Raw genomic sequence first — 12,940 nt, 5'->3', positions numbered from 1 at the left:
AAACCTTCACTGAAAACACGATAAAATACGATTAAAAAAAAAGGGAGTACCCATTTTTGGCTCATAGGTTCTTTTTCAACATCTTGAGTTGCTTTTGCTTAGGATCAAACCTGCATCTCCTTCTCACTGCCTCCTCCTCACTTATACACACACACACACACACACACACACACATCCTACTCCCATCCCTAACCCATTTAAACATGCTCTCTTTGTTGGCATGTTTTAATTTTTGTTCTCAGATCTCAGTATTCTGGGTCTCCCCCGTGGAATTGCAGTGTTCTATCTTACCCCTTAGGTCTCCAGGGTATGCGTAAATGCTTTTCTCCCTCTCCATGTACAGCGCTGCCCACATAGTCCTCTGTCATTTTTAGATTGATTTGTTACTTTTGCAGCTGTTCTCATCAGTTACAAATGGCTTCAGATGGAAGAGACAAGGCATATGAAATTACTTCGTAAACTGTAAAGCTCTGTACAAAGGCTAAGGACTCTTCAGTGACGTGATGCACAGTATAATATAGGCTTCAACCAAGGCAAATCCCCTTGATTTTGATTATGCAGACAAATGGTATTAAAGGCCCTGAAGCTAAAAAGTGGTCTGGACAGGAAGGAAAGTCTGTGTCTTTCAAAGAGGAAATAGAATACCCTATTTCAGAAGCTGTTGCCAATTTGATTCTTCTTCTATTTAAATAAAGCAAATCCATTTTTTTTTTTTTCCAGAGACCAGGAACAAAAGACATGCTGAGAAGTCATCCAAACTCAAGTTTCCTAGTGGTTTCCATCTCAACCAGTTTGTTGTTGTACACATAGGTTGAGAGGACAATGGTAGCCATGTACTCATGAAACATGGTGTGAAAGGATAGAAGGAATTACAGTGGAGAATATGGGTGGGAATCTTCCAGAAGCTTATGTTAATTCAAAATGATAAATTAACTGTGATAGCCAGGCTCTGGTTCCAGGGCTTATACCAGGAAGAGACAGGTTTCTGAAGTGCATGTCTGAGCAGGGGAATTAAGAGCCCTTATGGATACAGCATTGATTCAAAGGGATCAGGTCTTCTTTGATTTTCCTTATTCATTGTCCAGCTTTCACATCCATATGAGGTGGCTGAAAACACCATGGCTTGGATCTGGCGCACCTTAGTCCTCCCGGTGATGCATTTGACTCATGGACTGCCAGAAGAAGGAACAAATCTAATTTGGAAGGACAGCCAAAATGCTCCTTAGAAGCACAGATGGAAAGATTTGTTCTCACATACTTTGGACATGTTATTTTTTTATCAGGACAGGCCAGTCCCTGGAAAAGGTTGTCATGCTCCGTAAAGTAGACAGCAAAAAAGAAGACCTTTAACGAGATGGATTGACACAGTGGCTGCAACAGTGGACTCAAACTTGATTGTGAGGATGGCACAGGACCAGGCAGTGTTTTGTTCTGTTGTACATAGGGTTGCTATGAGTCGGCACCTAACAGCAACAACGTCAATACGGCAGAAAGTGTTGGACTAGGAGTCTGGAGTCTGTTTTTCTGGTGAAGAAAATAGATCATTGGATTGTCGCAGGACAAAACCAGCTTTTGGTTGGATGTGAGGCTGTCTTCCACCTCAGGTTCTGTGGTTCCGTGATCATTACCAGTTGATGTGCTTTTGTCTGAGCTGACAACCTAGACACTTGATTAATGTTTTGGGTTTGTCTATCGATTTTAATTCCCTGGGCTTGGCCCCCACGTATTTCTGTGTTCCTGGTTACTGTGCAGTCATCCACTATAGTTGAAGTAGGAAAGACACCTCCTGTCCTTCTCACACCAAAAACAACCACTACAAAAACCAGTTGCTGTGGGGTCAATTCCAACCCATGGCAGCCCCATGTGTTATGGAGTAGAACTGTGCTGTATAGCATTTTTAATAGCCGTGAACTTTCAGGAGCAGATTGTCAGCCTTTCTTCTGAGATGTCTCTGGGTGGGTTTGAACTGCAAACTTTTCAGTGAGTAGTCTAGTCTAGCTCTTAACTATTTGCACCACCCAGGGACTCCTGACCTTCCTTTAGGTACTAACTTTATCCACTCCGTTGTATGGTATGTGGTTGAGTCCTAAAACATCCCAACAGAAGCAAATCTGGAGTTATCACTGTTGTTTCTCAGGCATGTCCCTGATAATGCAGACCTTCGTCCCTTCTGTTTCCTATGGGAGTATCTTCTCCCGAGGCACTCCAGCATAAGGAACTCCAGAAGGTTTTAATAGTGCTACACACACACACACACACACAGAACAATAATTTCTAGTGTTCTAAAAATTTCAGAACATTTTAATAGATTTTTCTGTTTGTCTTTCAGCCTTCAAGGCCCTAACTTAAGGGCACAATGAAAGGCCTGCTCTTTACATTCTACTGAAAGCAGCAACCTCTGCTATGAATTTTGCTTCTTTAATTTCTGATTGACTCTAGGCTGATTAATTCTATGTGGCCATAGAGAACTGTAGGTAATTAGATAATATGGAGACAATTCTACATAGATAATATGTAGATAATCCTATGCGAGAACTCCTTATTTATATCCCAGTACATGACCTACAATTTTTTTTAATAATTTTTATTGAGCTTTAAGTGAACGTTTACAAATCAAGTCAGTCTGTCACATATAAGCTTATACACACCCCACTCCATACTCCCACTTATTCCCCCGCAATGAGTCAGCCTGCTCCCTCCCTCCAGTCTTTCCTCCCGTGACAATTTTGCCAGCCCCTAACCCTCCCTACCTTCCCATTTCCCCTCCAGACAGGAGATGCCACCACAGTCTCAAGTGTCCACCTGATACAAGCAGCTCACTCTTCATCAGCATCTCTCTCCAACCCATTGTCCAGTCCCTTCCATGTCTGATGAGTTGTCTTCGGGAATGGTTCCTGTCCTGGGCCAACAGAAGGTTTGGGGACCATGACCGCCGGGATTCTTCTAGTCTCAGTCAGACCATTAAGCCTGGTATGACCTACAATTTAATATTGCCATTTTAGTTCTTGGCATCAGGATTGTGGAGTCTCTGGGTGGTACAAACAGTTAATGCACTCAGCTGCTATCCAAAAGGTTAGAGGTTTGAGTCTACCCAGAGGTACCTTAGAAGAAAGGCCTGGTGAGCTACTCCCAAAAATCAGTCATTGAAGATCCTGTGGAGCACAGTTCTGTTCAGACACACGAGGTCAGTTCTAGTCTGACACACGAGGTCGTCATGAGTTGGAATTGACTCAATGGCAACTGGTTAACTGGGTATCAGCATTATAGTCTAGACCTAGATTAGGGCTCCCCCAGCTGCCCAGATCCTAGAAAATGGATTCATTTGTCTATTCAAGATTGAGTCGTGTCTACCTGAGTAGTCTTCCGCTAGGAAGCTTGTGTCCAGATACACAGGTTGGGAACTGGTAATTGTCCCCAAACCACCCCAGAGCAGAATCTCTCCTGCTTTGTAAAGCTCTCCGGAGGCAAGGCTTCCTCTTTCCTCCGTTTCCATTTCTGCCTCTAACCATCTGTCCTTCCAAGTTTTCCCATAAATAGCTGACTTAAGATCTGACCCTCAGTATTTACTTCACCTTGTTTCTCCCCCAACTAGATCCTTCTTGCTGAGAGGGACTATGCTTTTTCTATTTGTACTCCAGCACCTAAAGCAGTGCTTGGCATATAGTAAGTACTTCATGCTCATTTAAAGACAAAGTGAATAAATATTTCCCTTCATGGACATTTAATAAGTAAATAAAATTAACTTTCCTGTAACCATCTTATTTTTCATCTCTTAGCATTACTATAAGGTCGCTATGATTTGGAATTGACTCAACGGAAACAGCTGTCTTTTTTTTTTTTTTTTTTTAGCATTACTGAGACTGATTTCTAAATTCTCCATAGTGTAGAGCCCATTTCTAAAACAATATGCTGATAAGTTCTGAATTATAAAATATCTACACATGCTAGTTCCATAGTCGTGTTTTTAAAGGATGCAGTCCTAAATAATTGAGTCAAACTTACCTTGTCTGAATATTACGAGCGTTTGTTTTTGTATATGGGTATTCCTGTTTTGTTTGTTCTCTTCCTCGGTATTGCACCTGGAAGGAGGAAGTGCCTCTGTAGTGTTCAGCTTTTAACACTGGTTTGACCATTAGAGGAGCCCTGGTGGCACGGTTTGACAGCTCGGCTGCTCATCAAAAGGTCAGCAGTTCGAATCCCTCAGCCGCTCCTTGGAAACCCTATCGGGCAGTTCTACTCTGTCCTGTGGGGTCACTATGAGTCAGAATCGACTAGATGGCAACAGGTTTGGTTTGGTCTTTTGACCATTAGAATGTGTGCAGACCCTGGGGTAGGGCAACAGCTATGTTGGATGAGGGAATCAGTCTCCCAAACACTGGAAAAATGGGACTCTAGGGAGAACTAAAGAGGATAAAAGGCAAAAATGTAAAAAATAAATAAAGTCCAGTATAAATGAGAAAGATGAGGACAGCATCTATGTGTAAAAACACCTCTGAGCTCACAACAGCACTGTGTTGCTGTTGTCTTTTGACAATACTTTTTTTTAAAACATCTTAAATCTCAGACATCTCATCTGCAGAACAGGAATAACTCAGGCATCAATAAATAATTCATTTATTAGGTTCTTCCTATTGCTGAGTACTATTCTAGGAACAAGAGTGAACAAAGTACCTCTCCTCATTGAGCTTAGATTCTAGAAGGCGAGAGATAATAAATACATATGTAATATGAGGACGAGACATGTACTTTGAAAAAAAAATATAAAGCACTCATATAAAGCACTTAAAATAGTACCTAGCATCACAATAGCCACAAGGTGGAAACAATCCAAATTTCGGTCACCTGATGAATGGATAAACAAAATGTGGCGTATCCATACAATAGATTGTCTAGCTATGAAAAGCAATGAAGTACTGATACATGCTATGACACGAATAAACCGTGAAAACATTGTGCTGTTACAGAAGACAGACACAAAAAATCCACATATTGTATGATTCCATTTATTCGAAATATCTGGAACAGGCAAATGCATAGAGACAGAGAAAGCAGATCAGAAGTTGCCAGAGGCTGGGAGCAGGGAGGAATGGGGAGTGATTGCTTAATGGGTATGGGGTTTCCTTTTGGGGTGATGAGGACATTATGAAACTAGTGGTGATAGTTGCCCAACATCGTGAGTGTACTACATGTCACTAGTGGCAAATTTTACGTTATGTGCATTTTATCACAATTAAAAAATGTCTGGCTGGCGTATTTTAGGCATTCAACAAATTATATACATACGTATATATATATAATTTTTTATACCACAGTAAACAAAAATACCTCTCAAACAGGAGATCACTTGCCTAAATAATTAAATTTCCAAGCACCAGAATGCTATGCAGTCTTTGAAGAGAATAAACATGATCTATTAAGTATTTTTTTTTAATTAAGTATTAACATGGAAAGATGTCCAAGATGTATTTAGTGGAAAAGAAAACAACTGTTGAATAGCACATACGGTATAACTTACGTTAAAATACACATGCACACACACGTTCCTATACACCTAGTAAATGACTGGGCTGGAAGGATACACCCAGAAAAATGTGAAGAGTGGGTTACCTCTGGGGTGAAGGATGGGGGACCAGGGAATTTTTCTTTACTTCATACCCTTCTGCTTTGATGATGTGGGCACAATGCATAAGACTATAGAGTTTTATATAAGTGCAGAGAGTTAACGGTGTGACATGGCACTTAAAAAAAATCCTCATCTGCTAATAGGTGCCGTTTATAAGAAAGAACCTAGAACAAGGGAGATAATTGCTAGTCTTGAGAATTAAAATTTATCACTTCCATACCTCTTATATCAACACCCATGGAAGCAGTAGTCAAGAAATCAAAAGACGCATTACATCGGACCTCTTTAAAGCATTGAAAAGCAAAGATGTCACCTTGAAGATTAAGGTGCGCCTGACCCAAGCCATGGTATTTACAGTCGCATCATATACATGTGGAAGCTGGACAATGAATAAAAAGACCGAAGAACTGACGCCTTTGAACTGTGGTGTTGGCGAAGAATATTGAATATACCATGGACTGCCAAAAGAACGAACAAATCTGTCTTGGAAGAAGTACAACCAGAACGCTCCTCAGAGGCAAGGATGGAGAGACTGCGTCTCACATACTTTGGACATGTTGTCAGGAGGGATCAGTCCCTGGAGAAGGACATCAGGCTTGGCAGAGTACAGGGTCAGCGGAAAAGAGGAAGACCCTCAACGAGGTGGATTGACACAGTGGCTGCAACAATGAGCTCAAGCATAACGATTTTAAGGATGGTGTAGGACTGAGCAGTGTTTTGTTCTGTGGTACACAGGGTCACTATGAGTCGGAACCAACTTGACTCGACAGCACCTAACAACAACATACCTCTTATAAGCAGTAAAACTTGACTTGTAAAGTCACTTTCTTAATATAAAACTTTTTCTTCAATACCTGGGAGCGATCTCTGCAGGTGGTTAAAGGGATGTGGTAAGTTCTACTTCACAGAATACCTAGCCCACCACAGGTACAAAAAATATTTGCTCAGCATTCCCAGAGTTACAGATAAACCTTAAAGCATTAGATGTTTTGAGCTTTTATTCAACCTTTTCTCCTTAACTTATTAGAAACCAGTTGCTATGGAGTCGATTCTGTCTCATGACGACCCAATGTGTGTCAGAGTACAACTGTGCTCCATAACGTTTTCAATGGCTGACTTTTCAAAGTAGATCACCAGGCCTTTCGTCCGAGGCACCTCTGGGTAGACTTGAACAGACAACCTTTACTTAGCAATGAACATGTTAACCATTTGCACCACCCAGAAACTCTGATTTCTTAAAGAATGTCTTTAAAAATTAACACAGGAGTATAATATTTTTAAAAATCCATCCACAAATCTCAACTCTTAAAAAAAAAATCATTTTATTGATTCTTTACCATACAAAATTTATTCAAATTACACCCATTTGAAGTGGTAAGATCACAGCTAGAGAACAGGTTATCCTGTATCAAATCTATTTACAAAATCCATCATAAAGCGCCTTTTTTTTTTTTTTTTTTACATTATATTACAGATTTTCTTTTTTCAACTAGCATACAACACAAAGCTAAACCGATTAGTAATTTGCCTACTCCCAATTCAGGAGAAGTACTTCCTTTTTACAAAATCACGTACCCCATAGGAAAAGAAATTACCACAACTTGACACTTGCCACCTGTCTTCCTCTTCAAGGCATCTTCCTTCAAAGTCCTCCTCTTAAACCCACAAGTTGTCATGCACACACTGAGTTCTTACTTTCATTTTCCTGAAAGCTAAAGCTTTAAATACTGCAATTTTATTTACAGATCTACACTTAAAACGACGACGACAACAAAAACAAGAACCACAACAAAAGACACAAACAAAAATACACTCTTAAAAAATTACAAACCAGCTAGAAAATATTCTGGCAGTGTTTACAAATTAATTGCTATTTTTTTTTTTTGTACAAAATTGCTAGATAATGAAAATATGAGACGACTACATAACAACTTAAATAAAACCACCGCTATGCACAAATCTGTACATATAAACACACACCTAACACTGTTTGACAGCTCATGTCTTGCCCTTTATACACTTTAGTTTCTAAGGCTCACGCAGTCATAATTCGCATATTTGTAACTTTCAGCCATTTCATGTGTGAGCTTTAATAGCAGCAACGCAATGGTACCAGGAAACCTGCATACTTAGTACTTAAAGTAACACAAATACTGTAGTACTAACCCACTTTGTGTGCCAGATACTATGTCAAAAATAAAATGACAAATGCCAACAGAATACAGTATGGGGCATTTAATTGATGTACCTCAGTTAAGCCCCTTCACTGGAAAAACCCGACACGTGAAAGAACGTTTCCGACTTATTAGTATTCCTTTCGTTTTGCAGAAACAATAAATACAGCATTACATTACCAAAAGGTTTGACAAGAAATTAAAACACACAACTACCTAGCCAGGTGAGCTCACTCTTCAGACTTTGGAAAAAAGTCAGCTTTGTGCAGCTGGCAGAGAGAATTACACAAGGCTGGAAGCAGAGGCAGCTAACCAGATGAGATAAATATGGGGAATGGGAAAAAGCTTGGCATAAATGGTTTCCCATACAGGAAAAAACCCCACAGTGCATTTCCAGTAGGCACTTAACACAAAGCTTCCCCTCCCTCCCCACCCCAATGCTTCATCTCGGACCAAGTCCGGTGGTGTGTGTCAGGGGAGGAGGGTGAGGATGGAGGCTGAAGAAGAAAAAGGAAGATAATCTGCACCTTTGTTTTTCTCCCCAAACATACACCCACGCATACCTACACAAATGGTTTAAAGTGCTGGTGTCACTTCTGCTGACCCCACCACCACTTTGCATATTGTGAAAACCCATCTAGAGTAAACTGGCTGGGGCTTTCTCTATTTTTTTTCCTAAGGGATTATTTTCTATTCAATGAAACGCATATTAATTGAGTGCCTACTATGTGCCTACCGCTGTGTCAGGCACATAGCGTTTTAACTGCTCTTTTTTTTTTTTTTAAATGACAATTCCCCCCTCATTCCCGCAGTCTTTAGCATCCAGCGAGTGGATCTGGATGGAGGTGCTATGCCACATGCCTGGTGGGAGATGGCTGTCTCCAACTGCCAGTGAGGAAGCTATTCTTGGACATACCCAAGAGAATTTGCAACCTGGGACAACGTTCCCAAAGAGTAAACCGGGAGATGCCCTGGCATCTTATCCCTTCATTTTCTAGGGTCTAACTTCCCTTGGCCCAACTTACTCCTTCACAGTCGAAGGGGACTGGGTTGTGGCCAGGACTGTAACAGCACCAGACACAGTGGCGGCTCCCTCTTCTTATCAGCTTTAAGTAAATGCCACTATATCCTCACGGAATGGGCAGATCTTTCTTCCGAGAGGCCTCTCCATCTGATCTCCCTGAGTGCAATGTAAGAGAGCCCTTTTCCCAGTCACAGGTGCCTGGGGAGTCCAAGGATGGAGGGACCCATCCCTGCTGCTCCTTGGGACTGCTAACCTGGTTCTCCTTTCAAAGGAGCCACCATGGCGATGACCTCCAGGACTGGCTCACACCAAGCTCCCCCTTCAATGAAGGGAAGCTTGATGGGACCCCACTTCTTGCAGAGGCTGTTAAAACTTAGATCACACAGGTTTAGATACTCTGATCAGTAGAGGTTCTTTCCCTCTGCTTAACCAATTTGAATTAGCAAGAACCGCTTCCTAGTAAACAATTAAATTGAAATGGTGATGGGTGCCACAGGAATGCTTAAATGGCAGCTAAAAAATAAAAAAAAGTTTAAAACAATCCACAAAGAACTCCTAAGTAGGCAATGGCTACAAATAAACTTTAAACTTACAAGGACATTGGGGGCGGGGGGCGGGAGTGGTTTATGGAGACAGGAAAAGCCACAACAGCTAAGAGTGGCAGAACTCTATAATTCTTCTGTATTTGCGACAAAGATTTGAAAACAGGTTCTTCATATGGAAGGCTGTGGAGGCGCTCCTGACCTCCTCGTGTGACAGACAGTACATAGCTTAAACTGAATCATGACAGTAATTTAAATATTCCTAAGAAGAGCTGAAGAAATTCATTTCATACTTTTGCATGACTTCAAGCTTACATTTCCTGCAGTTTCATTCCATATTAGCAGACCCCAAAGACATGCATTCTGCGGAGAAGGCACGGCTTGAAATGCTATTAAGGAAGATTGCTGTTTTCAAGTGGGCCAGGTGGCCAGACCTCATCCTACAGCCCATCCGTCAGGCACCGCAAGCCAATCGGGGAGGGAGACACCTGATTGCACATTTTCTCACTTGCTGACTCATCCATGAGATTGGAGCCTGGGGCAAGGCAGGGCGTTCCCAAGAGAGCCTGCAACTGTGCGTTTAGACAATTTTTTTTTTAATTCATTAAAATGTCAGCTTTGTTTTGAAGTTTGTAGTTTACTTCATGATAATATCTTGGAGGAAGAAGGTAGGAAGGGACAACACTGCATGACAGAGGTTCTGGTTCCATAATAAAAACATATTGGTTTATAAGGAGGGTTCACGCGAAGCGTAATCAACTACACATGAAGTCTTCCACCAGTGGAAGCTTTTCCAAATCGTAAGCATCAAAGAGATCACTGATGCCTTCTTCCTCCCCCAGGCTTAGTAGATAGTCTTCTTGGAGCAGAGGAGGCAGTAAGTTCACAAATGGTCCTTCTAGGTTGGAAGGAATTTGGTCCTCAGTCTGCTGTAAAAGGTTGGCGGGAGAGGCCAAAGGAGAAAGATTTGCCATAGAAACGGAGCAATCGCTATGTCCTGAGTTGGTTGAAGCCAAGTCTGAAATGAAAAGATTGGTGGAAACAAAGAACCAGTTAGAAGAAGAAAAGCAAGTGAATCTTTTGGAAGAATGTATATATATGTTGCTTGTTATAAAAAAGTCTGGGGGGAAGAATATGTGCCCTTGGCTGAAGATAATCATAGCACTTTTATGAAACAGATCACCTTTTGTGCCAATGGACAGGAAAGAGCGACTGGTCTTTGTTCTAGCTTACTCAAACATCTTTTTAAATACCTACCTGTAGCGATACAAATAGCTTTAATGAGCAGAGGCTGACCAGTTCAAAAAACTTTCTCCTGATATCAATTAGTCATTCAAAACAAAGGGAAACATGCATACTGAAAAGTTGGCTCCCTAGTAGACGTTCATCAATTTTTTAACTTTGTCTTTTTCGAACAACCAGCTTATTAAAGACACCTTTAAGAACACAAGTAAGACATGTCCATTTTGAATGGCTATGATGAAAAACAAAACAAAACAACAGGTCTTTGGTTTTACCATGCGAGGTGCTGTGTTTTCGCTCCGTACCAAATCACACCTATTCACTTAACTCACTCCTATTTTCACTAATACATTGGGTGATAGCTGGGGAAAAAAATTAAGTACATATCCCCAAGTTGAAACTGAAGAAAAAAAGACTGCATAGGACTTCCTTTGTCCTCGAAGGATAGAAGCGGAGGAGTTAGATTTATTTTTCTGGGATTTTCTTCCCATATCCTCTCCCCATCACATGGGGCAGAGGATGGATGGTTAAGACAAAAGCTCTTAGATAAAAGGCTTTTCTCCAAGCTTTTTCCATTTGCCTCCCTAATGATCTCTGTAGCATCGTTCAAAGGTATGTGGTCAAAGGCAGTTGATGATTCACCAAGACAGGCCGCTGCTTCACTCCTGACTTCACTCAGTTTTTCAAAACACTGTAAGGAAATCGTTTCTGTCCATAGCAAAAGCCTGAAGGGACTCTGGAAGTGGGTGGAGGAGTTGTTTGCCCAGCATCATTATTTTAGACTGTACACTAGTCAGAATGCCTTTTAAAAAATGTAGCCTTAATAACAACAATAATAATAGTTTTTGTCTCTTGCCTAGACTTGTGGTTCCAATACAGGCTCATTCTAGTTGCCTTCATTCTTTACATTGTTACCAAATGACTAGAGTGGATTTTTTTTTACCTTTGGAAGTGGGTTTAGGGATATTCCCATTGTGGTCTTGGTTGTTTGTTTTCATTGGACTGTGTGTTTCAGTCTCTTCTGGACATAAGTAAACCTCAATGGGTCCTTGGGTACTTGCCAAATGAATTTGTAGGCTCTATGAACAGAAGAAGTGGGGATTAGCTCAAACTGAAAATTCCAAAAATATAAAGTATGAGTAATTTTCATTGTTTATTTTGCTTCTTCACTGATAGTCTATCAATGACTGCTATCTTCTAGAGCAGGAGTTAGCAAACTAACTTCGACCAGGCCAAATCTGGTCCTCCAATTGGTTTTGTAAATAAAGTTTTATTGGAACAGAGTCACACACACTTCCTGCTGTTTATGTATTCCCTCTGGCTGCTTTCATGTACAATGGCAGAGCTGAGTAGTTGCATAGTTGCAGTGGAAACTTTGAGTCCTAAAGCCAAAATTATTTACTATCTAGCCACTTCACAGAAAATTTTGCCAACCCTGGCTCTAGAGAAAAAAAAAAACTTTTTTGAGGTCAGTATGTGAAAAGAGCACTACAGGTGAGGTGAACTGTGTGTTTTAAATATATTCCTTTTTTCGGCAAATTAATAAAAGGCCCTTTAATTGTTACAAATACAGTGTTTACATGTTATTAATCCCTTTTGGTAGGGGTCTTTTATGTTGAATTTTAATAATCATCATTCTTAAGTGTAGAGACTAATAAGAGGATGCAGCACACGGATATTTTAAATTCCTCCTCATTTAGGTCGGAGAGCTATTATTGTCACTTACGGTAAGAGATCTACCCCAGGTGGGAGCTTACAAATTTAATTTTTTTTATCTTCTAGGTAAAAAAAAAATTTTTTTTTACTACATTTCTTTATCTTATGGTTATAGTCTTGGCATATATTATCAAAGTGTATCTGAAAACAATCCTAAAAATAGGCTTCCTACTGTGTTACCAATATTCTACTCTATCAATTAACTCAAAGTCCCATTTGATTCCTTACAAGTAAACATATCATAAATAATAAATTCTTTAAATGTGTCAAGATAAGTTAGAGAGAGACCTTAAAACTTTTCCTATCTCTCTTCACGGTAGGAACCATATACAAGATAATCAACACACAATTTCCTAAATTGCACAAATTATGAAAAAGACAAGAAAGCACAATATGAGCAGGGCAGAGCATTACATATTAATTCAAGTTGGATGCTCTGCCATGTCACAATTTTTTTGTAAACAATAAATATCAAACTGTTGAAATGATTCTTAATTTTAGGGCTATAAAAAATGGATAGGAAAGAATTATGACGTTTTTCGGAGGGGACAAGCTTCAAATATGAGTCAATGACTCTTTCACCTCAGGCATCCCAACAAGATCTTTGCAGATGAACAAA

At 40.3% G+C, this 12,940-nt stretch overlaps 1 protein-coding gene across 2 annotated transcripts in view; it reads right to left on the bottom strand.

Moving 5' to 3' along the window:
• Positions 1-6,930: 6,930 nt before the first annotated feature.
• The window catches only part of E2F3 (E2F transcription factor 3), a 106,085-nt gene continuing 100,075 nt past the window's right edge, over positions 6,931-12,940 (bottom strand). For both annotated transcript variants that reach the window (XM_049876507.1, XM_049876596.1), the window contains exons 6-7: positions 11,549-11,684; positions 6,931-10,381 (exon numbers count right to left, since the gene is read on the bottom strand). In XM_049876507.1, the coding sequence (XP_049732464.1) occupies positions 10,119-10,381; positions 11,549-11,684 (399 nt within the window). In that variant the 3' untranslated portion in view covers positions 6,931-10,118. The remainder of the gene's footprint in view (positions 10,382-11,548; positions 11,685-12,940) is intronic.

Source organism: Elephas maximus, chromosome 1 (assembly GCF_024166365.1).
Source record: "Elephas maximus indicus isolate mEleMax1 chromosome 1, mEleMax1 primary haplotype, whole genome shotgun sequence".
NCBI classification, from domain to species: Eukaryota; Metazoa; Chordata; class Mammalia; order Proboscidea; family Elephantidae; genus Elephas; species Elephas maximus.
This window is presented reverse-complemented; position numbering and strand designations above follow the sequence as displayed.